Source organism: Ranitomeya variabilis, chromosome 2 (assembly GCF_051348905.1).
Source record: "Ranitomeya variabilis isolate aRanVar5 chromosome 2, aRanVar5.hap1, whole genome shotgun sequence".
Taxonomy (NCBI): Eukaryota; Metazoa; Chordata; class Amphibia; order Anura; family Dendrobatidae; genus Ranitomeya; species Ranitomeya variabilis.
In genome coordinates, this window is record NC_135233.1 from 1,073,612,739 (window position 1) to 1,073,638,213 (window position 25,475).

Consider the following 25,475-nt stretch of genomic DNA (forward strand, 5'->3'; position numbering starts at 1 on the left):
ATGGCAGCTAATGCATCAACTTCCATTAGTGCCACATCCTCTCAGACACAGAGCACTGGAGAGCAGCCATCTGTCTCTTCACCACCTGCCAAATTGCCCAGGCAGACAGAGAGCCCAGGACAGGAGCCGTCTCTACTTCTGTTCTCTGAATCTCTTGGCTTGGAAACAGGGGGCCAGCCAAGCAGCATTGGAGAAATGGAAGAAGAGGCAGGGTGCAGTGATGCCCAACAGCTTTTTCTCTCTGAGTCTGAAGAGGCGGGTGGGCCAGTGGCTCCGTTCACCACATCGCAGGCCGCATCAGCTGATGATGACACTCAGGTGCCACTTACTGGTGCGTGCTCTGCTGCTGAGACTACCCGGGAGGAGCAGTTGGGGGCAGAGGGTAGTGTGGATGACGAGGTCCTTGACCCATCTTGGCGTCAGGGACAGGAAGGTGGTGGGAGCAGCTCTGAGGAAGAGATTCCCCGTACGGTCCAAAGAGGGAGAGGGAGGGGGAAGACTGCGGATCCTGCAGCCTCCGCTTTGGCACCCGTAAGGAGCATGTCTCTTCCAAAAGTCAAAAGGGGGGCTCCCAAGACTTGCAGTGCCTGGTCCTTTTTTGACACAGTTGCAGATGACATTTGCTATGTCAGATGCAAGGTGTGTCATCAAAAAATCAAAAGAGGTCAAAAAGTCGCCAACCTCAATACCTCCAACATGTGGAAACATGTGCGCAACAGGCACCCGGCGGAGTTAGACAAACACACTGAAGAGCTAGGCCAACCAACAGCGGCAGCTACCACCTCTTCAGCTCGTGTTGCCTCTTCCTCTAGCTCACACGCAGCTGGTTCGGCTTCCTCCCAGGATCGCCGTGGAAGAACCTCTGGCCCTGTTGTCCAGAGACCCGCTGTAATTCCACCCGCAGCACCACTTTCCCAGTCAACCACACACTCCCAGCCCAGTCTACAGCCATCGGTAGTACAGGCATGGGAGAAAAGGCGGCCTTTCTCGTCAAACCACCCACGAGCACAGGCTCTGACTGCAGGCATTGCCAAACTTCTGTCACTGGAAATGCTGTCATTCAGGCTGGTGGAGACTGACAGCTTCCGTGACTTGATGTCATTGGCAGTCCCACAGTACAGTGTGCCCAGCCGCTTTTACTTCAGCAGGCAAGCCGTCCCTGCCCTGCACAAGCATGTGGAGGGACACATAAAACACGCGCTACTGAACGCCGTCAGTAGCAAGGTCCACCTCACCACCGATGCGTGGACCAGTCAACATGGACAGGGGCGATACCTTTCCCTCACTGCCCATTGGGTTAATGTAGTTGAGCCGGGTACAGACCGTGCGAGTGGCGCAGGACGTGTCCTGCCCACTCCAAGGATTGCAGGAATCCATTCTGTACGCATTGACTCCTCCTCTTACACCAGTTCCTCAGAATCATCGCTGCAGGAGCCGTCACAGTCCACCTCCACATGGACCCGTGATGAACGTGTACCTGTTACGACCGACATGAGCACAGCCGTGGCCAAACGTCAACAGGCCGTCTTGAAATTAATTTTTTTGGGGAATCGTAGCCACACAGCGCAGGAGCTCTGGAATGCCATCAAGCAGGAGAGCGATGTGTGGTTTGAGCCAGCGAATCTCCAGCCAGGCATGGTAGTGTGTGATAATGGCCGAAATCTGGTGGCAGCCCTGGGCCTCGGCAACCTCACTCACATCCCATGTCTGGCACATGTGCTCAATTTGGTCGTGCAGAGTTTTTTGAGGGACTATCCGGATCTTGATGCACTGCTGCACAAGGTCCGCCTAGAGTGTGCTCACTTGCGGCGTTCCAGCACGGCAAAAGCGCGCATTGCGGCTCTGCAGCGCCGACACCGCCTGCCGGAACATCGCATCATATGTGACCTACCTACCAGGTGGAATTCCACGTTACATATGTTGGAGCGGTTGTGTGAGCAGCAGCAAGCTGTAATGGAGTACCAGCTGTATCAGGCGCACAAAAGTCGCAGTCAGCGCCGTACAGACTTCACAACCACAGAGTGGGCCACTATGAAGGATGTCTGCCAGGTTTTGCGTCCCTTCGATTATTCCACGCGGATGGCGAGTGCAGATGATGCACTAGTCAGCATGACTGTCCCCCTTATCTGCCTGCTTGAAAAATCACTGCAAGCGCTAAGGGATGATGTTGTGGAAGAGGTGGAGGATGAGGATTCACCACTTCCATCATCTTCTGGACAGTCAGCGCCACGTGGTTCCTCACAAACGCGTAGGCAGGGGACAGTTTGTGAGGAGGATGAGGAGGAGTCAATGGAGGAGGAAGACATCCGTCCAGAGGAGGGAGTTACACAATTGTCCAGTACTCAGTGTGTACAGCGAGGGTGGGGTGATGACGAGCGGGCAGAGATCACGCCTCCAGCTGGGGACAGCGTTTCTTGGGCAGTTGGCAGTCTGCAGCACATGGTGGATTACATGCTGCAGTGCCTGAGAAACGACCGCCGCATCGACCACATTCTCAACATGTCTGATTACTGGGTGTTCACCCTCCTCGATCCTCGCTACCGGGACAACGTAGAAAGCCTCATCACACCGTTGAACCGGGAGCGAAAAATGCGGGAGTACCAAGACACACTGGTCAGTTCCATCATCTTCTCCATTCCAACTGAGAGAAGTGCTGCTAGTGCATTCCAAAGCAGCTCAGTGCGTCCAGGCAGTGGTGGAGGCTCTGCACAAAGAGGGAGCAGAAGCAGTGCCTCTGCCCAAGGCAAGACCAGTATGGCCCAACTGTGGCACAGTTTTGTGTGCCCCCCACAAAAGTCTACACCATCACAGACGGCTCCAGTCAGCAGGAGGCAACGGTTCCGTCAGATGGTGACAGACTACATGTCTTGCCCTCTTGCTGTACTCCCAGACGGCTCTTCCCCTTTCAAGTTTTGGGTCTCAAAGCTGGATACATGGCCAGAGCTAAGCCAGTATGCATTGGAGGTGCTGTCTTGCCCTGCGGCCAGTGTATTATCGGAACGTGTCTTTAGTGCTGCAGGTGGTGTACTAACTGACCGTCGCATGCGACTATCCTCCGATAACGTTGACCGGCTTACTTTCCTGAAAATGAACAAGGCCTGGATCTCGCAGGAATTTGCCACTCCTCCTCCTGATTAAATAATTAGGTCACTGTATACGTTATCCAGGTCTCCTGTTGTGTTCATCTTTCAACCACCTGAACTTACATTCCTGGGCTCCAACAACGCCAGTTGAGGCTCAGAAGTGCCATCTGCACAGTCAAAACATACGACCCAGTGTTATTGGGTTTCAGTAACGTCAGCTGATCCCCAGCTGTGTAGCCGGCAATGTGTCCTGCGACCGCCACGCTGACACAACTGAAATGTAAGGGAACCTGTCCCCCCCCCCCCCCAAGGCGTTTGTTACTGAAAGAGCCACCTTGTGCAGCAGTAATGCTGCACAAGGAAAAGGTAGCTATTTTCATTATGCTCCTTGCACACGCAGAACTTAACACTTATAAAATGTGTCCACTGATACCGTAAAACCGTCCCGGAGGTGGGACTTTCCTTCGTAATATGACGCAGCACAGCTGTCATTCCTACCCCCTCGGCGCCGTGCCCCGGCTCCTCATCGTTGTTTGATTCCGTCCCGGAGCCTGCGCTGTTATGTTATCCCTTGGCCAGGCACACTTAGCGCTGCCCATCTTCTGACATCATTTGGTGTCAGGCTGGCTGCGCCTGTGCGGCCGCGCTGTCCGAGAGCCCGCCTCGCAGTGTGGTCTAATGTAATCCCACCGCGGGCCTGGGATCAGTGGCCATGCGCAGTGCATATCCTCGCCTCTCGCTCCACTCCCTACGGCTTCTTCAGACTGTGCGGTGCCAGCTGATCCGTAATAGCATGCCACGGCCGTGGCAGCGCACAGTCTGAAAAAGCCGTAGGGAGGGGAGCGAGAGGCGAGGATATGCACTGCGCATGGCCACTGATCCCAGGCCCGCGGTGGGATTACATTAGACCACACTGCGAGGCGGGCTCTCGGACAGCGCGGCCGCACAAGCGCAGCCAGCCTGACACCAAATGATGTCAGAAGATGGGCAGCGCTAAGTGTGCCTGGCCAAGGGATAACCTAACAGCGCAGGCTCCGGGACGGAATCAAACAACGATGAGGAGCCGGGGCACGGCGCCGAGGGGGTAGGAATGACAGCTGTGCTGCGTCATATTACGAAGGAAAGTCCCACCTCCGGGACAGTTTCACGGTTTCAGGGGACACATTTTATAAGTGTTTAGTTCTGTGCTTGCAAGGAGCATAATTAAAAGAGCCACCTTTTCCTTTTGCATCTTTTGAGCTGCACAAGCTGGCTCTTTCAGCTACAAATGCCTTGGGGGGGGGGGTTAAAGGTTCCCTTTCTCCAATCAGGCTTCGGCCTACATTGTGTTCCTCTGCTTCTACTGCTGTCCCTGGGCTCCAACACCGCTAGTTGTTGCCTGGTAGTGCTGTACGCACAGTCAACAGTCGCTCCTCTGTTATTGGGGTTCAGTAACGTCAGCTGTTCCCCTGCTGTGTGTGTGGCAATCCCTCCAACCTCCTCCAACCTCATCCAAACTCCTCCTCCTCCACCTGTCCCTGGGCTCCAACACCGCTAGTTGCCGTCCAGAAGTGCTGTACGCACAGTCAACAGTCGCTCCTCTGTTATTGGGGTTCAGTAACGTCAGCTGTTCCCCTGCTGTGTGTGTGGCAATCCCTCCTACCTCCTCCAACCTCCTCCTACCTCCTCCTCCTCCACCTGTCCCTGGGCTCCAACACCGCCAGTTGCCGTCCAGAAGTGCTGTACGCACAGTCAACAGTCCCTCCTCTGTTATTGGGGTTCAGTAACGTCAGCTGTTCCCCTGCTGTGTGTGTGGCAATCCCTCCTACCTCCTCCAACCTCCTCCTACCTCCTCCTCCACCTGTCCCTGGGCTCCAACACCGCCAGTTGCCGTCCAGAAGTGCTGTACGCACAGTCAACAGTCCCTCCTCTGTTATTGGGGTTCAGTAACGTCAGCTGTTCCCCTGCTGTGTGTGTGGCAATCCCTCCTACCTCCTCCTTCCTCCTCCACCTGTCCCTGGGCTCCAACACCGCCAGTTGCCGTCCAGAAGTGCTGTACGCACAGTCAACAGTCCCTCCTCTGTTATTGGGGTTCAGTAACGTCAGCTGTTCCCCTGCTGTGTGTGTGGCAATCCCTCCTACCTCCTCCAACCTCCTCCAACCTCCTCCTCCTCCACCTGTCCCTGGGCTCCAACACCGCTAGTTGCCGTCCAGAAGTGCTGTACGCACAGTCAACAGTCGCTCCTCTGTTATTGGGGTTCAGTAACGTCAGCTGTTCCCCTGCTGTGTGTGTGGCAATCCCTCCTACCTCCTCCAACCTCCTCCTACCTCCTCCTCCTCCACCTGTCCCTGGGCTCCAACACCGCCAGTTGCCGTCCAGAAGTGCTGTACGCACAGTCAACAGTCCCTCCTCTGTTATTGGGGTTCAGTAACGTCAGCTGTTCCCCTGCTGTGTGTGTGGCAATCCCTCCTACCTCCTCCTACCTCCTCCTCCTCCACCTGTCCCTGGGCTCCAACACCGCCAGTTGCCGTCCAGAAGTGCTGTACGCACAGTCAACAGTCCCTCCTCTGTTATTGGGGTTCAGTAACGTCAGCTGTTCCCCTGCTGTGTGTGTGGCAATCCCTCCTACCTCCTCCTTCCTCCTCCACCTGTCCCTGGGCTCCAACACCGCCAGTTGCCGTCCAGAAGTGCTGTACGCACAGTCAACAGTCCCTCCTCTGTTATTGGGGTTCAGTAACGTCAGCTGTTCCCCTGCTGTGTGTGTGGCAATCCCTCCTACCTCCTCCAACCTCCTCCAACCTCCTCCTCCTCCACCTGTCCCTGGGCTCCAACACCGCTAGTTGCCGTCCAGAAGTGCTGTACGCACAGTCAACAGTCGCTCCTCTGTTATTGGGGTTCAGTAACGTCAGCTGTTCCCCTGCTGTGTGTGTGGCAATCCCTCCTACCTCCTCCAACCTCCTCCTACCTCCTCCTCCTCCACCTGTCCCTGGGCTCCAACACCGCCAGTTGCCGTCCAGAAGTGCTGTACGCACAGTCAACAGTCCCTCCTCTGTTATTGGGGTTCAGTAACGTCAGCTGTTCCCCTGCTGTGTGTGTGGCAATCCCTCCTACCTCCTCCTACCTCCTCCACCTGTCCCTGGGCTCCAACACCGCCAGTTGCCGTCCAGAAGTGCTGTACGCACAGTCAACAGTCCCTCCTCTGTTATTGGGGTTCAGTAACGTCAGCTGTTCCCCTGCTGTGTGTGTGGCAATCCCTCCAACCTCCTCCAACCTCATCCAAACTCCTCCTCCTCCACCTGTCCCTGGGCTCCAACACCGCTAGTTGCCGTCCAGAAGTGCTGTACGCACAGTCAACAGTCGCTCCTCTGTTATTGGGGTTCAGTAACGTCAGCTGTTCCCCTGCTGTGTGTGTGGCAATCCCTCCTACCTCCTCCAACCTCCTCCTACCTCCTCCTCCTCCACCTGTCCCTGGGCTCCAACACCGCCAGTTGCCGTCCAGAAGTGCTGTACGCACAGTCAACAGTCCCTCCTCTGTTATTGGGGTTCAGTAACGTCAGCTGTTCCCCTGCTGTGTGTGTGGCAATCCCTCCTACCTCCTCCTACCTCCTCCACCTGTCCCTGGGCTCCAACACCGCCAGTTGCCGTCCAGAAGTGCTGTACGCACAGTCAACAGTCCCTCCTCTGTTATTGGGGTTCAGTAACGTCAGCTGTTCCCCTGCTGTGTGTGTGGCAATCCCTCCTACCTCCTCCTACCTCCTCCTCCTCCACCTGTCCCTGGGCTCCAACACCGCCAGTTGCCGTCCAGAAGTGCTGTACGCACAGTCAACAGTCCCTCCTCTGTTATTGGGGTTCAGTAACGTCAGCTGTTCCCCTGCTGTGTGTGTGGCAATCCCTCCTACCTCCTCCAACCTCCTCCAACCTCCTCCTCCTCCACCTGTCCCTGGGCTCCAACACCGCTAGTTGCCGTCCAGAAGTGCTGTACGCACAGAGCCAAACACCTCGCCAATGTGTTAGTGGGGTTCAGCACCGCCAGCTGTTCCCCTGCTGTGTATACGGCAACGTGTACTGCGACCGCCACGCAGACACAACAAGTTAAATGTAAGGGAACCTGACCCCCCCCCCCCCCAGGCGTTTGTTACTGAAGGAGCCACCTTGTGCAGCAGTAATAATGCAAAGGGAAAAAGTGCCTCTTTTCGTGATGCTCCTTGCACATGCTGAACCTAACACTTATGAAATGTGTCCCCACACAGCGTTAAACCGTCCGGTAGGTGGAACTTTCCTTTGTCGTGTGACGCAGCACAGCCATCATTTTTACCCCCTTGGCGCCGTGCGCCCACTCCTCAGCGTTGTTTGAATCTGTCCCGGAGCCTGCGCTGTTAGGTTAGCCCTTGGCCATGCACACATGTTGCGCTGCCCGTCTTCTGACCTCATTTGGTGTCAGGCTGGCTGCGCCTGTGCGGGTGCGCTGGTCGAGATCCCGCCTCGCAGTGTCGTCTAATGTAATCCCACCGCGGGCCTGTGATCCGTGCCCGTGCGCAGTGCATATCCTCTCCTCTCACTCCCCTCCCTACGGCTTCTTCAGACTGTGCGATGTCAGCTGGTCCCTAATAGCATGCCACGGCCGTGACAACGCACAGTCTGAAAAAGCCGTAGGGAGGGGAGTGAGAGGACAGGATATGCACTGCGCACGGGCACGGATCACAGGCCCGCGGTGGGATTACATTAGACGACACTGCGAGGCGGGATCTCGGCCAGCGCACCCGCACAGGCGCAGCCAGCCTGACACCAAATGAGGTCAGAAGACGGGCAGCGCAACATGTGTGCATGGCCAAGGGCTAACCTAACAGCGCAGGCTCCGGGACAGATTCAAACAACGCTGAGGAGTGGGCGCACGGCGCCAAGGGGGTAAAAATGATGGCTGTGCTGCGTCACACGACAAAGGAAAGTTCCACCTACCGGACGGTTTAACGCTGTGAGGAGACACATTTCATAAATGTTTGGTTCCGCATGTACAAGGACCATAATTAAAAGAGCTAAGTTTACCTTTTCCAGCATTAGTGCTGTACACAATGGCTCTTTCAGCTACAAACGCCTGGGGGGGGGGGTGTTAAAGGTTTCCTTTCAACTTGCTCGAGTGCAGGCTTCGGCCTACACTCCGCTCCCCCTGCTCCTCCTGCTGACCCTGGGCTCTAACACCGCCAGTTTTTGCCCAGATGTGCTAGCTGCACAGAGAAAAACACCAGCCAATGTGTCAGTGGGGTTCAGCACCGCCAGCTGTTCCCCTGCTGTGTAGCCGGCAACGTGTCCTGCGACCGCCACGCAGACACAAGAACTGAAATTGAAGGGAACCTGTCCCCCCTCCCCCAGGTGTTTCTATGTTTTACAGCTACCTTGAACAGCAGTAATGCTGCATGTGTTCAAGGTGGCTCAGAAACTTATTCTCCTTGCCCATGTTGAAGTGAACACGTCTAAAATGTGTCCTCTGTGACCATTTAACCGTCCCGGGGGTGTGACTTTCCTTTGTAATGACACGCTGCAACCCCCTTGGTAGCGCTGCCCGTCTTCTGGCATCATTGTTTGGCTGGCTGCGCCTCTGCGGCCGCCCTGACCCACACAACGCCCCTCGGTGTCTTATTTATTGGGACTGCGAGGGTGTGATTGATGGGCAGGATCAGTGCATCAGTTCGCCTGTCCCTCCTCTCCTTCCGCCTTCTTCGGACTGTGCGGCTTCATGGCCGTGGCATGCGATAAGGGATCAGATGACGCCGCACAGTCTGAAGCGGGTGTAAGGACCCGCGTGTGAGAGGCGAACATATGTGCTGCGCCAGGCCCTGAATCCCAGCCCCGCAGTGTTTTAACAATGTTAAGACACTGCGGGGCTGGGATTCATGGTCATCGCGAACCGCAACGGCCGACATTAAATGATGTCAGAAGATGGGCAGCGCTAACGGCGCTAGGCCAGGGGATAACACGACAGCGCAGACTCCTGTACAGCAAATAACAACGCTCAGGAGGCTGCACCCAGCACCAAGGTGGGATTCTTGACATCTGTGCTGCGTCTCATTACAAAGGGAACTCTCGCCTCCATTACACAGTTTGACTGTATAAAGGGCTAAATGTTATACGTGTTCCATTCAGCGTGTGCAAGGAGAAAAATTACAAGAGCAACCTTTGACTTGCGCAGCACTACTGCTGCATAAGCTGTGGCTCTTCTACTTTCTAACCCCTGAGGGGGGGTTAAAGGTGACTTTTGAAATCGGTTCAATTAGGCTTCGGCCTACACTCTGCTCCACCTGCAGAGCCCGGGCTCCAACAACGCTAGTTGCTGTCCGGAAGTGCTGGCTGCACAGAGCCAAACACCTCGCCAATGTGTCAGTGGGGTCCAGCACCGCCAGCTGTTCCCCTGCTGTGTAGCCGGCAACGTGTCCTGCAAAAGCCACGCAGACACAACACACCCAAAGCTGCCGCCTGTGCAGGCTTCGGCCTACACTCCCCTCCCCCTGCTCCTCCTCCTCCTGCTCCTCCTCCTGCTGTCCCTGGGCTCTAACACACCGCCAGTTTTTGCCCAGATGTGCTAGCTGCACAGAGAAAAACACCAGCCAATGTGTCAGTGGGGTCCAGCACCGCCAGCTGTTCCCCTGCTGTGCAGCCGGCAACGTGTCCTGCAAAAGCCACGCAGACACAAGAACTGAAATTGAAGGGAACCTGTCCCCCCTCCCCCAGGCGTTTTTACGTTATCCAGCCACCTTGTACAGCGGTAATGCTGCATGTGTGCAAGGTGGCTCATAAACGTATTCTCCTCGCACATGTGGAACTGAAAACACGTCTGAAATGTGTCCTCTGTGTGACCATTTAACCGTCCCGGGGGTGTGACTTTCCTTTGTAATGACACGCTGCAACCCCCTTGGTAGCGCTGCCCGTCTTCTGGCATCATTGTTTGGCTGGCTGCGCCTCTGCGGCCGCCCTGACCCACACAACGCCCCTCGGTGTCTTATTTATTGGGACTGCGAGGGTGTGATTGATGGGCAGGATCAGTGCATCAGTTCGCCTGTCCCTCCTCTCCTTCCGCCTTCTTCGGACTGTGCGGCTTCATGGCCGTGGCATGCGATAAGGGATCAGATGACGCCGCACAGTCTGAAGCGGGTGTAAGGACCCGCGTGTGAGAGGCGAACATATGTGCTGCGCCAGGCCCTGAATCCCAGCCCCGCAGTGTTTTAACAATGTTAAGACACTGCGGGGCTGGGATTCATGGTCATCGCGAACCGCAACGGCCGACATTAAATGATGTCAGAAGATGGGCAGCGCTAACGGCGCTAGGCCAGGGGATAACACGACAGCGCAGACTCCTGTACAGCAAATAACAACGCTCAGGAGGCTGCACCCAGCACCAAGGTGGGATTCTTGACATCTGTGCTGCGTCTCATTACAAAGGGAACTCTCGCCTCCATTACACAGTTTGACTGTATAAAGGGCTAAATGTTATACGTGTTCCATTCAGCGTGTGCAAGGAGAAAAATTACAAGAGCAACCTTTGACTTGCGCAGCACTACTGCTGCATAAGCTGTGGCTCTTCTACTTTCTAACCCCTGAGGGGGGGTTAAAGGTGACTTTTGAAATCGGTTCAATTAGGCTTCGGCCTACACTCTGCTCCACCTGCAGAGCCCGGGCTCCAACAACGCTAGTTGCTGTCCGGAAGTGCTGGCTGCACAGAGCCAAACACCTCGCCAATGTGTCAGTGGGGTCCAGCACCGCCAGCTGTTCCCCTGCTGTGTAGCCGGCAACGTGTCCTGCAAAAGCCACGCAGACACAACACACCCAAAGCTGCCGCCTGTGCAGGCTTCGGCCTACACTCCCCTCCCCCTGCTCCTCCTCCTCCTGCTCCTCCTCCTGCTGTCCCTGGGCTCTAACACACCGCCAGTTTTTGCCCAGATGTGCTAGCTGCACAGAGAAAAACACCAGCCAATGTGTCAGTGGGGTTCAGCACCGCCAGCTGTTCCCCTGCTGTGCAGCCGGCATCGTGTCCTGCAAAAGCCACGCAGACACTTGCTCTTGTACCTTCTGCTCCCCATCCTGGTTCCAGTACCGTCAGCTGGTTCCGGGCAGAGCCTTTGGCTTAGGTGCCTCCCTTTGGTATCCGAGTTCCACCAACGTCAGGTGGTCCTTGGTAGTGCTTTCAGGCACGGGTACCTCCTGCTTAGTAACCGGGTTCCAGTAACGTCAGCTGGTCCTCGGTAGTTCCATTGGCTCTTGGACCTTCGGCTACCCATCCGGGTTCCAGCACCGTCAGCTGGTTCTCGGCAGTGTCTTTTGCTCTTGTACCTTCTGCTCCCCATCCTGGTTCCAGTACCGTCAGCTGGTTCCGGGCAGAGCCTTTGGCTTAGGTGCCTCCCTCTGGGTATCTGAGTTCCACCAACGTCAGGTGGTCCTTGGTAGTGCTTTCAGCACGGGTACCTCCTGCTTAGTAACCGGGTTCCAGTAACGTCAGCTGGTCCTCGGTCGTTCCATTGGCTCTTGGACCTTCGGGTAGCCATCTGAGCTCCAGTTCCATCAGCTGGTTCTCGGCATTCTCTCAGCCTTCTTGTACCTTCTGCTGCATTTCCAAGTTCAAGAGACTAAACACGATGACCCGGAAGACCACCCCTAAGATGACGACGACACCAGAGACGACAACCACCGTGATGACGACGACCCTGGAGACGATGACCCTGAAGACCACCCCGATGACGACGACCCCGGAGACGACCCCGATGACGACGACCCCGGAGACGACGACCCTGGAGACGACGACGACCTGGAAGACCGAGAAGCAGAAGAACAAGAGGCTGCAGAACAAAGAGCAGAAGGACATTAAGCATAACACAAAATATCAGAGCAAAAAATATTATGTAAATTATAAGCAGAAGAAGACTAAGCAGTGTATGGGGGTGAGTCCGTTCCTCCTCGTGGTGCCCCTGGATAAAGCCTGATGCTGCAGGCCAAACTGAACGCGGACAAATGTAACTGTTTTGTGACAGGCAGAACGGAAGGTGTAATCTTCAAACTTTTATAGATAACAACTACGGGAATGCCTGTCACAAATAAGAATATGATGAAGAAGTAGAATATGATGAAGATAATAGTAAAATAAAAAGAATATGAACAATGTAACCCAAAAAATAATAGGTAGAAGATGAAGAAGAAGATGAAGAAGGTGAAGAAGTTGATGTCAAAGAAGCTGATGATGAGGATAATGAAGAAGAAAGCGTGGGAGAAGTAAAAAAGAAGGTGAAGGGCGTGGAAGTAGTGAAACATCAATATCTGACATAAAAAAAAAAAATAACATAGTCAAATTCTTTCTAACGCCGAACGTCATAAAAAAAAAAAAAAAATCCTGCTATTCTATTAGATTGGGCTAAACCTCTGTGCCTTTAATGTCTCCGCCACGTCCCCCAATACATCCTACATTATTCTTAGTTGTTTTCCTTCATGTAGAATGAACCTACAAGTGTATAAAGGGTTTATTTTAATTCCGATATTTTCGTCCCATTGACTTGCATTGGGATCGGGTATCGGTATCGGATTGGATTCCGATACTGTGACGGTATCGGCCGATACTTTCCGATTCCGATACTTTCCGATATCGGAAAGTATCGCTCAACACTAATGCCTACATAACTGAGAATTTGTTTCCTTTTTTTCAGGCTGCTGCTGCTGCTGCCGCTGAAGGTTCTCCCAGACACTCCCAGAGTCGGCGGACTCGTCGCCGCAGTCAGCCATCAGTGAGTTTTTTTTTTTTTTTTTTGGGAGGGGGATTCTATTAGTACTTTAGTGTTTCAGTGTAATAATTTGTTTGTTTTTCTTCTTTTTTTTGGCACAGGCTTCACAGCGTGCTCCCGCAGAAGAGGATGATGACGATATAGACATAGATGATCTCATCGAGGAGGTTCGTGAGCGGGAGCCGCTGTGGAACATGGCTGACCGAAAACATTCAGATACCGGTGTCACCCGTCGGCTCTGGGATAAAGTGTCACAACCTGTTTCCACGGTGGGAGAGCCTTCATCCTCAGCAGCTGAGCAAACTAGGTAAGTATTCAATTTCCAGTGATGTTTTGAGCTGACTGTAATGTGTTGCATTTACCAATTTTTTTTTTTTCTTTTGATTCTTGTCTTCACAGGTCAAAAGGTTAGGAAGCGGTGGCGGTCACTGAGGGATCGCTTTAAGAGGGAATTCAACGATGAGATGCAGGCCCCGAGTGGCTCTGCAGGAAGGAAGAGGAGCAAATACAAATATGGCCCGGCCCTCTCCTTCCTCAGGCGAACCATGCTGAGCAGAGTGTAAGTATTCTACAGCCCACTAATAACCATGTTAACCTGTCTACTTAGTTTGCTTTCAGTCAGGGCTTTTTCATATCAATGTATTAATTTCTTTTGTTTTTTCTTTCACAGCACCTTCTCCAGCCACCGGGCGCCTGCATCTTCCTCTGGAGCGATCCCTCCTGAGTCCGCCACTGAGGGCCACGTCGGTAGGCCCCACATCACTGACCCCTCCTCTGACCCCTCTGTCCCCTCCACTTCATCCGCCCCAAGCAGTGGAGCATTATTGCAGCCTTCATTGCTCACATCTGATGCTGAACAGATAGCGTTCCCTTTACCCCACCCCTCTGATCCTGCCACCTCGAGACCACCATTAGGTTCGTGGCGGCAGCGACAGAGGGGTCAGGAAAGGAGCTATGCTCCTGAGTTCTTACACCTGAATGCATCCTTCCAAGGCTCTTTCAAAATTTTTGGAGAGCAAGTGACTGCTGGTTTCAACATGGTGCAATCACGCATCAGTGAAACAAGCCAGGAAACCAGCAGTCGCTTGGATAGGCTGCATTCAGCTGTAAGTCCAGATCCGGCCAATATTTTTTTTAACTCCATGCTCAGGACCATGGAGAAGCTTTCTTTTGAGCAACACATGCGGGTAATGAATACCTGCCATAATGCTCTACTGCAGGCCGTTAACGACCCCCAATCTACCCACCCACCTCCCCACACCTCCACTACAATTCCACCCCAGGCCCCATTTCCACCCCAGGCCCCACCAAGGGCCCCATTTCCACACCATGCCCAAATACAGGCCCCATTTCCACACCATACCCCCCATTACCAAACCCCGCACCAATACTCACACCAGCCCCAATACCAAACCCAGCCCCAATCCCCACACCAGCCCCATTACCCAACCCAGTCCCAATACCCAACCCAGTCCCAACACCAAACCCAGCCCCCACACCAAACCCAGTCCCCATACCCATCCCGGCCCCCAAACCAAATTTCTTCCCCAATGTTTTCTTCCTTGCCCAGCTTTTCTTCCCCAGTAAGTCTTCCCCCTACCCCAACACCACCCCCCTCTGGTCAGCCTCCTGGTTTTACCCCCCCTTCCACTGCACCCCAAACAAGTAGGGTTTCCCCACCTATCGACGTGGTCCAACCTTCCAGCCCCTCCTCCCCTCGTTTCTCCACCCCCCACTTTCAAGATTTGTAAATTTTTGTTATGTTATGTTCAAAATTTTGAAAATGTTATTGTAAAAAATGGTGAAAATAAAAAAAAAAATATCTATATATTTTTTGGTTACAAAAAATTAAAAATTTGAAAAAAGAGTTTAAAATAAAATTCAGTGTTATTAAAATTCTACTCTGTGTGTGTGTGTGGATTTATTAAGGTCATATGGTAACTAATAACAAAGGTAAAATAAAAATAAACACCAGACGTGTGAAAGGTATAAAATATTGGTTTTACTAGCTAGAAAACCACGCTTTTGTATTTATTCTTTTTTTTTTTTTTTTTCTGAAGAAACAAATTTTTTTACATAAACAAACACATGGGAAACAGGTTACACAATCATGTCTTGCCATGGGATCCGCCCGACAGATGAGACAAAATAATCGGCAAACTGGTCCCTCATCCTTGTAACAGAACCTGTAGAGCGAACGGAGCTGCTGCGGTAGTCCCACAAGGTGGTCTCCAACTCTTCATCATCCAAGGAAACGGGCTCCTTTGAAAGAACAAAGTTGTGGAGCACCACACAAGCTTTAACTACCTCGTCTATAGTTGTGGTTTTCAGTTTGATAGCTGTCAGGAGAACTCGCCACTTCGCCGTCAATATGCCAAAGGAACACTCCACGACTCTTCGTGCTCTAGTAAGCCGGTAATTAAAGACCCGCTTGGTATGGTTTAAGTTCCGGCTACTATACGGTTTCAGTAGGTGCGGCGACAGTTGAAAGGCTTCATCACCTACACAAACATATTCCATGGCTGGTTCACTTGTTCCTGGCAGTGGTCTGGCTGGCGGGAAATCGTAGGTCTCTCCATAAAGGCAATGACCCATCGGAGAGTTTTTAAGAACTTGCGAATCGTTGGACCGTCCATACGCTCCTATGTCCACGGCAAGGAACTTGCAGTTGGCATCTGCAATAGCCATAAGGACGATGGAGAAATACTTCTTATAATTATAATACTCCGATCCTGTTCCTGCCGGTTTCGCAATCCTTATATGTTTCCCGTCAACTGCACCCACACAATTAGGGAAATTACAAATTTGCTGAAACTCTTCAGCACTTCGCAACCAGATTTCCATGGATGGTTGGGGGATATACTCTGGTTGCAAAGTGGTCCAAATAGCCCGACATGTGTCCTTCACTATTCCAGAAATAGTGGAAATGCCCAGCCTGAATTGGTAATGGAGCGAAGTCATAGATTCACCCGTAGCTAGGAAACTTTAAAAAAAAAAAAAAAAAGTTAGAAAAAATTGCACAGACCAACAAGTTTCAATATGGCACTGTTAAATTTTTTTAAGGACGGGACACAAAATAAAACTAGCATGAAACCGGTGTAAAAAAACAGTGGAATGCCCGCAAAGAAAACCAAAATTACATGCTGCAGAAAATAGTGCGCAGTATGTCAGCGCAGTATGGTCTGCAGCATGTAAGATAACATTAAAAATGACCAATGACATAAAAACAAGCAGTTGCATGTCAACCAACCCAAAAAAAAAAAAAAAAACTGCAGAAAATGCAACACAATATTTCAGGGCTGTATTTTCTGCAGTCTGTTATAGGACATTCAATATCAGCAATGACATTTTAAAAAAGCAGTGGAATGGCCGCAAAGAAAACCAAAATTACATGCTGCAGAAAATAGTGCGCAGTATGTCAGCGCAGTATTGTCTGCAGCATGTAATATAACATTCAAAATGACCAATGACATAAAAAAATAGAGGCTTACCGCAGGGTCACCATCAGCCGCTCCGCCGGTGTGATGGCAAGCCTCATCCTTGTGTCCTGTCTTCGGATGACATCCTCCATTTTTGCAAGCAAAAAGTCAAAATTTTCCAGCCTCATCCGCACGTAGTTATAGAATTTGTGTGGATTGTGCCGCAACTCCAGGTACAGAGTGGACTGGACACCCCGGGTCATCCGTAGTTCATTAATTGGATGAATCCACAGTCGTCTACGTCTCCGTTGCTGCAGAAGCATCCTCCGTTTTTCCGCTGCCGCCTCCTTCTCCCGCACTATGATGTCCAGGCGATTCGTCTCAAAGATAACATCGGTAACCAAACTAGCAATCCTCCCAAGAACACCTTCCATCGCTGCCACAAAACTAAACCCACAAAGATGGGCTGTAAAAACAGTAGCTATATAGTTTTCCATATTTTCCAGTAGCCAATCAAATTTGGGAGCCTCCCATTTTAAAAACGGATCCGTCGTAAAAACGTATGCAACGGATGGTAAAAACGGATGCAACGTATGAAACGCATCCAGTATTTTCGACGGAAACGTTTAACGGATTTGCGACGGATCCGTCGAAATGCTGTATGCGTGGCATACGTTTGTCTCCGTTTTTTACTTTTTCGACGCATCCGTTTTTTCGGGAAAAAAGACGTTTTGAGACGTAATGCAGTTAACGCTAGTGTGAAAGTAGCCTAAGCAATAAAAAATGCATATAAGGAACTTATACAACCAAAATGGACTGCAAAGTGTAATCTAAACCACACAGCACTAGGCCTAAGAATAACATAATAAAGCAAAAAATGAGTTAGTTTATATTGAAATAATGAAATGCCAGTAGAACTTATTTCCTCCCTCATGTCAATGTCAAAAGCAAAATGAAAAAGTTATGGGCCTTAGAATGCAGCAGCAGAAACCATACATACAGTGCCTTGTGAAAATATTCGGCTCCCTGGAACTTTTCTACCTTTTCCCACATATCATGCTTCAAATATAAAGATACAAAATGTAAATTTTCGGTGAAGAATCAACAACAAGTGGAACACAATTGAGAAGTTGAATGAAATTTATTGGTTATTTTAAATTTTTGTGGAAATTCGAAAAAAATGAAAAGTGGGGCGTGCAATATTATTCGGCCCCTTTACTTTCAGTGCAGCAAACTCACTCCAGAAGTTCATTGTGGATCTCTGAATGATCCAATGTTGTCCTAAATGCCTAATGATGATAAATATAATCCACCAGTGTGTAATCAAGTCTCCGTATAAATGCACCTGCTCTGTGATAGTCTCAGGGTTCTGTTTGAAGCACAGAGAGCATCATGAAGACCGAGGAACACAACAGGCAGGTCCGTGATACTGTTGTGGAGAAGTTTAAAGCTGGATGGATTTGGATAAAAAATGATTTCCAAAACTGTAAACATCCCAAGGAGCACTGTGCAAGCGATCATATTGGAATGGAAGGAGTATCATACCACTGCAAATCTACCAAGACCCAGCCGTCCCTCTAAACTTTCATCTTAAACAAGGAGAAGACTGATCAGAGATGCAGCCAAGAGGCCCATGATCACTCTGGATGAACTGCAGAGATCTACAGCTGAGGTGGGACAGTCTGTCCATAGGACAACAATCAGTCGTTCACTGCACAAATCTGGCCTTTATAGAAGAGTGGAAAGAAGAAAGCCATTTCTCAAAGATATCCATAAAAAGTGTCATTTAAAGTTTGCAACAAGCCACCAGGGAGACACACCAAACATGTGGAAGAAGGTGCTCTGGTCAGATGAAACCAAAATCGAACTTTTTGGCAACAATGCCAAACGATATGTTTGGCATAAAGGCAACACAGCTCATCACCCTGAACACACCATCCCCACCGTCAAACATGGTGGTGGCAGCATCATGGTTTGGGCCTGCTTTTATCAAGCAGGGACAGGTAAGATGGTTAGAATTGATGAGAAGATGGATGGAGCCAAATACAGGACCATTCTTGAAGAAAACCTGTTGGAGTCTGCAAAAGACCTGAGACTGGGACGGAGATTTGTCTTCCAACAAGACAATGATCCAAAACATAAAGCAAAATTTACAATGGAATGGTTCACAAATAGACGTATCCAGGTGTTAAAGTGGCCAAGTCAGAGTCCAGACCTCAATCCAATCGAGAACCTGTGGAAAGAGCTGAAAACTGCTGTTCACAAATGACCTCCATCAAACCTCACTGAGCTCGAGCTGTTTGCCAAGGAAGAATGGGCAAGAATTTCAGTCTCTCGATGTACAAAACTGATAGAGACATGCCCCAAGCGACTTGCAGCTGTAATCGCAGCAAAAGGTAATAAGTTAAAGGGGCCGAATAATATTGCACGCACCACTTTTCAGTTTTTGAATTTGAACAAAAATGTAAAATAACCAATAAATTGCATTCAACTTCACAATTGTGTTCCACTTGTTGCTGATTCTTCACCAAACATACATTTGGTATCTTTATGTTTGAAGTACGATATATGGGAAAAGGTTGAAAAGTTCAAGGGGGCTGAATTCTTTTGCAAGGCACTGTATATGTTTGTGTGTGTATTTATACAGTACAGACCAAAAGTTTGGACACACCTTCTCATTTAAAGATTTTTCTGTATTTTCATGACTATGAAAATTGTACATTCACACCGAAGGCATCAAAACTATGAAATAACACATGTGGGATTATATACTTAACAAAAAAGTGTGAAACAACTGAAATTATGTCTTATATTCTAGGTTCTTCAAAGTAGCCACCTTTTGCTTTGATGACTGCTTTGCACACTCTTGGCATTACCATTACAGAGTAGTTAAAATGTAATAAAGCAAAAATAATAATAATTTTGTTTGGCATGGAAAGCTATGAAGCCTTGCAAATCACTTAATGAATTTGACTACATTCCTGTTAAAAGTACATGTTAATGGCTTAAAAAGCCACCGAAAAGGCACCAAAATTAGAACATTTGTGAACATTTGTGAAATGGAGGGAAAATACCTGTCCATAAGGGGTTATCCAATACTTATCGCTATGTAAAAAATAAGCACATGGTGGTTTCAAAATGAAAAAACAAAACAAAACATAATGTTTTGAACTTCTGGCATTCGTCTGCACTATTGCCCATGTCCCAAGTCTCCCCTTCCTTTTCTGTCTGATTGTTTCACAAAATACTCCATCCATACTAGTTCAAACATTGTATGACATTCCCGATTGGAAGCAGAAGCGATGAAACTGGCCGGGGAAACTGGCCAAAGGCGGCTAAGTGATTATCTATGCCAAAGTAAAAATAAATAGGGGAAAACACTTACATTTGATGTTACAAAAAAAATAAGGTTTAATATTTATTTTTTACTTACTTTGGGAAGGAGATATCCTCTGAAGTTTACATCCTGAGTAGTAGCATGGGGCAGGTTGTTAGGAACAATGTTTCCAAATCGTTGAATCTCATGGATGACGGCATCAGTATATGGCATCTCTCTACGATGAATAGCGTGGGGCTCATTTGATCCAATAACTTTATCGATCTCACTTTGGACCTTTTCTATTTCCAACACAAATACATAAAACTATTTTCAAAAAAAAGTTATTTGGGGAGAAATTTCATCAATAAAAAAGAGAACATTTCAGCCAGATTTCTCCTCATAAGTACGGGCATCCTCATAAGTACGGGCATCTCGGACCATCCCACTCCACGCTTTGAAGCAAGGAACTTACATCTCGGGTGAAATTGTTCCTTTATGTACCTAGGCAGTAATCTTTACCTGCTTCCATATGATCTGCTTTAATTGTAAGTCTATAGTGTATGCAGACTGTAGGAAAGGCAGTAAAAAGACCTAAGGGTATTATGCTATATGGTGTAAGTTTCCAAGAGAAAAGGTGTCTTTTGTTCACCATGCTAGAGCTTGCAGCACTTGGTAGGAGTGTCTGACAGTCTTTGTATATTGTGTGTTATGTTTTTGGTATTTACGTTTGTCCTTTGGGCCCGAAAGATCTTTTAATAGATATAATTAAAAGTTATTTTTTATGATTTAACTACAGTCTTACCTTCCTACACGTACTTTTGAACTGATTGGTGGTACTATTCAACTAAGTTTAATAGTGGATATCCTCCACAGCTGATTCTATAATTGTAATTTTACATAAACAAAAAGTGTTATTCAATAATTTTTATTTGGGGAAATGATATAATATCAGGGTAGGGGAAAAGGCTAAATGTGACAGCATAACATGAGTTGAAATTCAACATATATAATATTATTGGAGTATGTCGAATAATACCGTAGAGACTATATGAAGAATAATAATATAAATTTAGACAGGATAATGGGGAAAGGAAAAAAGAGAAGAAAAAAAAGAGGGTAGGGAAGGAGGTGAACTTGGATACGTAGGACAAAGGGGAAATTGGGATAAAATAAGTAAAAGAAGGGGGAACAGGACAAAACAATAGTCCACTGAGAGTGGTGACACGGTAAAGAGCAACAATCTTAAAAGATTTCCACTTGACATATCCACTGGCTATAGAGCCATATCAATCAGCTGTAAAGGACTCTGCATGTGGAGAAAAGACTGAATTCCATAATGCCCATGCAGATTTATACTTTATAAGGGAGTTGTTGTTCAAGGCAAAAACTAATTTGAAGATGTTATGTGATGTTAATCTGTTTCTTAGCATATTGAGACTGGGAATGGTCTCGGATTTCCACCTGGCACCTAGAAGTATTTTAGCAACTGAGAAAATATGAAAAGAGAATAATTTAATATCTATAGGAAGAGAGTCAGAGCCTAGGGACAAAAGAGGGAGTTCAGGAGACATAATTAATTTGTATTTCCCTATTTTAAAAATCTACTATATAATTGTCTAAGGGGTACTTCCGTCTTTCTGTCTGTCTTTCTGTCTGTAACGGATATTCATTGGTCGCGGCTTCTGTCTGTCATGGAAACCAAGTCGCTGATTGGTCTTGCCAGCTGCCTGTCATGGCTGCCGTGACCAATCAGCGACAGGCACAGTCCGATTAGTCCCTCCCTACTCCCCTGCAGTCAGAGCCCGCTCCATACTCCCCACAGTCACAGCTCACACAGGGTAAATGCCAGTGGTAACGGACCGCATTATGCCGCGGGTAACTCACTCCGTTATAGCCGCTATTAACCCTGTGTGACCAAGTTTTTACTATTGATGCTGCCTATGCAGCATCAATAGTAAAAACATCTAATGTTAAAAATAATAAAGAAAAATAAAAAATCATTATATACTCACCTTCTGCTGCCTTTCCCGCTCCTCGCAACACTCCGGTGACCGCTCTATGCAAGCGGCAGGTTCCGGTGGCAAGGATGGTATGCGCAAAGGACCTGCCATGACGTCACAGTCATGTGACCGTGACGTCATCACAGGCCCTGCGCGCTTGCGCGAGAAGGACCTGCCATGACATCCCGGTCATGTGACCACGACCTTATCACACCCTGGGACCGGAAGCTGCCGCCTGCACGCACACAGGTGACAGAACTACAAGGGGCCCTCGGAAGGTGAGTATAAGTTTATTTTTTATTTTTTAGCCTGTGACATACATGGCTGGGCAATATACTACGTGACTGGGCAATATACTACGTGGCTGGGCAATATACTTCGTGGCTCTGTGCTGTATACTACGTGGCTGGGCAATATACTGCGTGGCTCTGTGCTGTATACTACGTGGCTGGACAATATACTACGTGGCTGGGCAATATACTATGTGGCTGGGCAATATACTACGTCGCTGGGCAATATACTACGTGGCTGGGCAATATACTATGTCTCTGTGCAATATACTACGTGGCTGGGCAATATACTATGTGGCTGGGCAATATACTACGTCACTGGGCAATATACTACATGGCTGGGCAATATGCTACGTAGCTGGGCAATATACTACGTGACTGGCCAATATACTATGTGGCTGGGCAATATACTACATGGCTCTGTGCTGTATACTACGTGACTGGGCAATATACTACGTGGCTCTGTGCTGTATACTAGGTGGCTGGGCAATATACTACGTCACTGGGCAATATGCTACGTGGCTGGGCAATATACTATGTGGCTGGGCAATATACTACGTCACTGGGCAATATACTACATGGCTGGGCAATATGCTACGTAGCTGGGCAATATACTACGTGACTGGCCAATATACTACGTGGCTGGGCAATATACTACGTGGCTCTGTGCTGTATACTACGTCGCTGTGCAATATACTACATGACTCTGTGCTGTATGCTACGTAACTGGGCAATGTACTACGTGGCTGGGCAATATACTATGTCACTGGGCAATATACTACGTGACTGGGCAATATACTACGTGGACATGCATATTCTAGAATACCTGATGCATTAGAATCGGGCCACCATCTAGTGAGATTATAAACCTCCTTCCAAATTGGTTTTATTTTTGGCCACAACCAAACAAATGTGCATTATATTGTCTTTAAATCCACATCCTCTCCAACATGTGTCTGGATAAGATAGGAAAGCTGAGATGAGTCTAACAGGGATAAGATGCCATCTTGCAAGAATTTTAAAACACTTTCCCTGAATATTTGAGTTGATATTGTTTTTATACACCAATTTAAAGGTTTGTTGCCAAGTTTTATTAGAATTTATTTTTATTTACATCTTGTTCCCATTTGATTATGTGATTTTGCTTGACAAATTCTGTGTCTGAAGTAAAATAGTTTATATAATTTTCATATTCCACACTGATACCAAATGGGGATTTCTTAAAAGAGTATTAATAGCCTTAGGTAAAACTAAAGGGAGAGATATTTTGCTTCTAATAAATTTTCTAAGATCTAGGAGGTTGTAGAGTTCCTCATCTGGTAGAGTGAATGGGAGCCGAGAGAGGGCAGATCGCTGGCGTCATTTCCGGTCAATGTGTTATCGGAGGCAATGTAGAGTAGTCCCAACTCCTGATGTGACAGCTCTACACGGGAGATTGTCATGGAACACTCATCATTAAATGGACTACATCAGAACAGTGAGTATTTGTGTTAGTTTATTATTTCATTTTTATTTCAGGAGATCGAGGGCATCGCAAGGATTAGCTGTATATATATATATATATATATATATATATATATATATATATATATACACTCACCGGCCACTTTATTAGGTAAACCATGCTAGTAACGGGTTGGACCCCTTTTGCCTTCAGAACTGCCTCAATTCTTCGTGGCATAGATTCAACAAGGTGCTGGAAGCATTCCTCAGAGATTTTGGTCCATATTGACATGATGGCATCACACAGTTGCCGCAGATTTGTCGGCTGCACATCCCAAAGATGCTCCATACAAGGCAGGATGGATCCATGCTTTCATGTTGTTTACGCCAAATTCTGACCCTACCATCCGAATGTCGCAGCAGAAATCGAGACTCATCAGACCAAGCAACGTTTTTCCAATCTTCTACTGTCCAATTTCGATGAGCTTGTACAAATTGTAGCCTCAGTTTCCTGTTCTTAGCTGAAAGGAGTGGTACCCGGTGTGGTCTTCTGCTGCTGTAGCCCATCTGCCTCAAAGTTCGACGCACTGTGCGTTCAGAGATGCCCTTAGGCCTACCTTGGTTGTAACGGGTGGCGATTTGAGTCACTGTTGCCTTTCTATCAGCTCGAACCAGTCTGCCCATTCTCCTCTGACCTCTGGCATCAACAAGGCATTTCCGCCCACAGAACTGCGGCTCACTGGATTTTTTTTTTATTTTTCGGACCATTCTCTGTAAACCCTAGAGATGGTTGTGCGTGAAAATCCCAGTAGATCAGCAGTTTCTGAAATACTCAGACCAGCCCTTCTGGCACCAACAACCATGCCACGTTCAAAGGCACTCAAATCACCTTTCTTCCACATACTGATGCTCGATTTGAACTGCAGGAGATTGTCTTGACCATGTCTACATGCCTAAATGCACTGAGTTGCCGCCATGTGATTGGCTGATTAGAAATTAAGTGTTAACAAGCAGTTGGACAGGTGTACCTAATAAAGTGGCCAGTGAGTGTGTATATATATATATATATATATATATATATATATATATATATATATATATATATATATATATATATATATATATATATATATAACAAAGATGGCAAACTGTGTGGTGTTCTATTTCATTAAATTACTTTATTCTGGCCATGTCTTTATTTAACCCCTTAATAACTATAGAATTAGTTATGGATAGGTGTATTATTGGCACCTCTCCACTACTACTCCTTACAATACAAAGGTGACATCAACCCCACAAACTAGGAAGACAACTGGGAAGAGAGAGGCTAAGTGCCAGAATTGGTGCATCTTAGAGATGTGTTGTTTCTGGGTCAGCTGAGACCTGGTCTTTGTAGCCAGGGGGACAATATTATTATTATTATTATTATTATTATTGCGCCATTTATTCCATGGCACTTTACATGTGAGGAGGGGTATACATAATAAAAACAAGTACAATAATCTTAAACAATACAAGTCATAACTGGTACAGGAGGAGTGAGGACCCTGCCCACGAAGGCTCACAATCTACAAGGGATGGGTGAGAATACAGTAGGTGAGGATAGAGCTGGTCATACAGCAGTTTGGTTGATTGGTGGTTACTGCAGGTTGTAGGCTTGTTGGAAGAGGTGGGTCCAATATCCATGGCCCCTTCCAAGGCTATTAATATCAGATTGCAGCTGTCTGCATAGCCTTTTCTGGTTATTAATTATAGGGAACCTCATGTCATTTTTTGGGGTCCCCCTCTTTTAATAGCCAGTAAAGGTTAAGTATACAGCTGTGAGCTGATATTAATAGCCTGGGAAGCTCCATTGGTATTACCCCCTTCCCAGGCTATAAATATTGGCCTCCAGTTGCTGGATTTCCCTCTCTGATTTTGAAAAATTGCGCAGGAGCCCATGCTAGTTATTTTTTTAATTAAACAGATATTACGTTAACCCCTTCGTGCCATGCGCCGTACTAGTACGGCGCTGCCGGCACTGCATTAGTGCCAGCCGCAGTACTAGTACGGCGCCCCGATCACCGCGGTCTCGCGCTGAGCGCCGCGGTGATCGGGTGCGGGTGTCAGCTGTATATGACAGCTGACACCCCGCAGCAATGCCCACGATCGGCGCTGTCACCGATCGCGGGCATTTAACCCCTCTG

The 25,475-nt window shown here is 48.5% G+C and overlaps 1 protein-coding gene across 2 annotated transcripts in view; it reads right to left on the minus strand.

The window, feature by feature from the left end:
* Positions 1–25,475, minus strand: part of LOC143808686 (cytochrome P450 2K1-like) — a 154,046-nt gene that overhangs the window by 7,000 nt on the left and 121,571 nt on the right. For both annotated transcript variants that reach the window (XR_013221996.1, XM_077291596.1), the window contains exon 8: positions 19,671–19,855. Coding sequence is in view for 1 of the 2 variants with exons in the window: in XM_077291596.1 (XP_077147711.1) it covers positions 19,671–19,855 (185 nt within the window). In the remaining variant the exon portion in view is untranslated. The remainder of the gene's footprint in view (positions 1–19,670; positions 19,856–25,475) is intronic.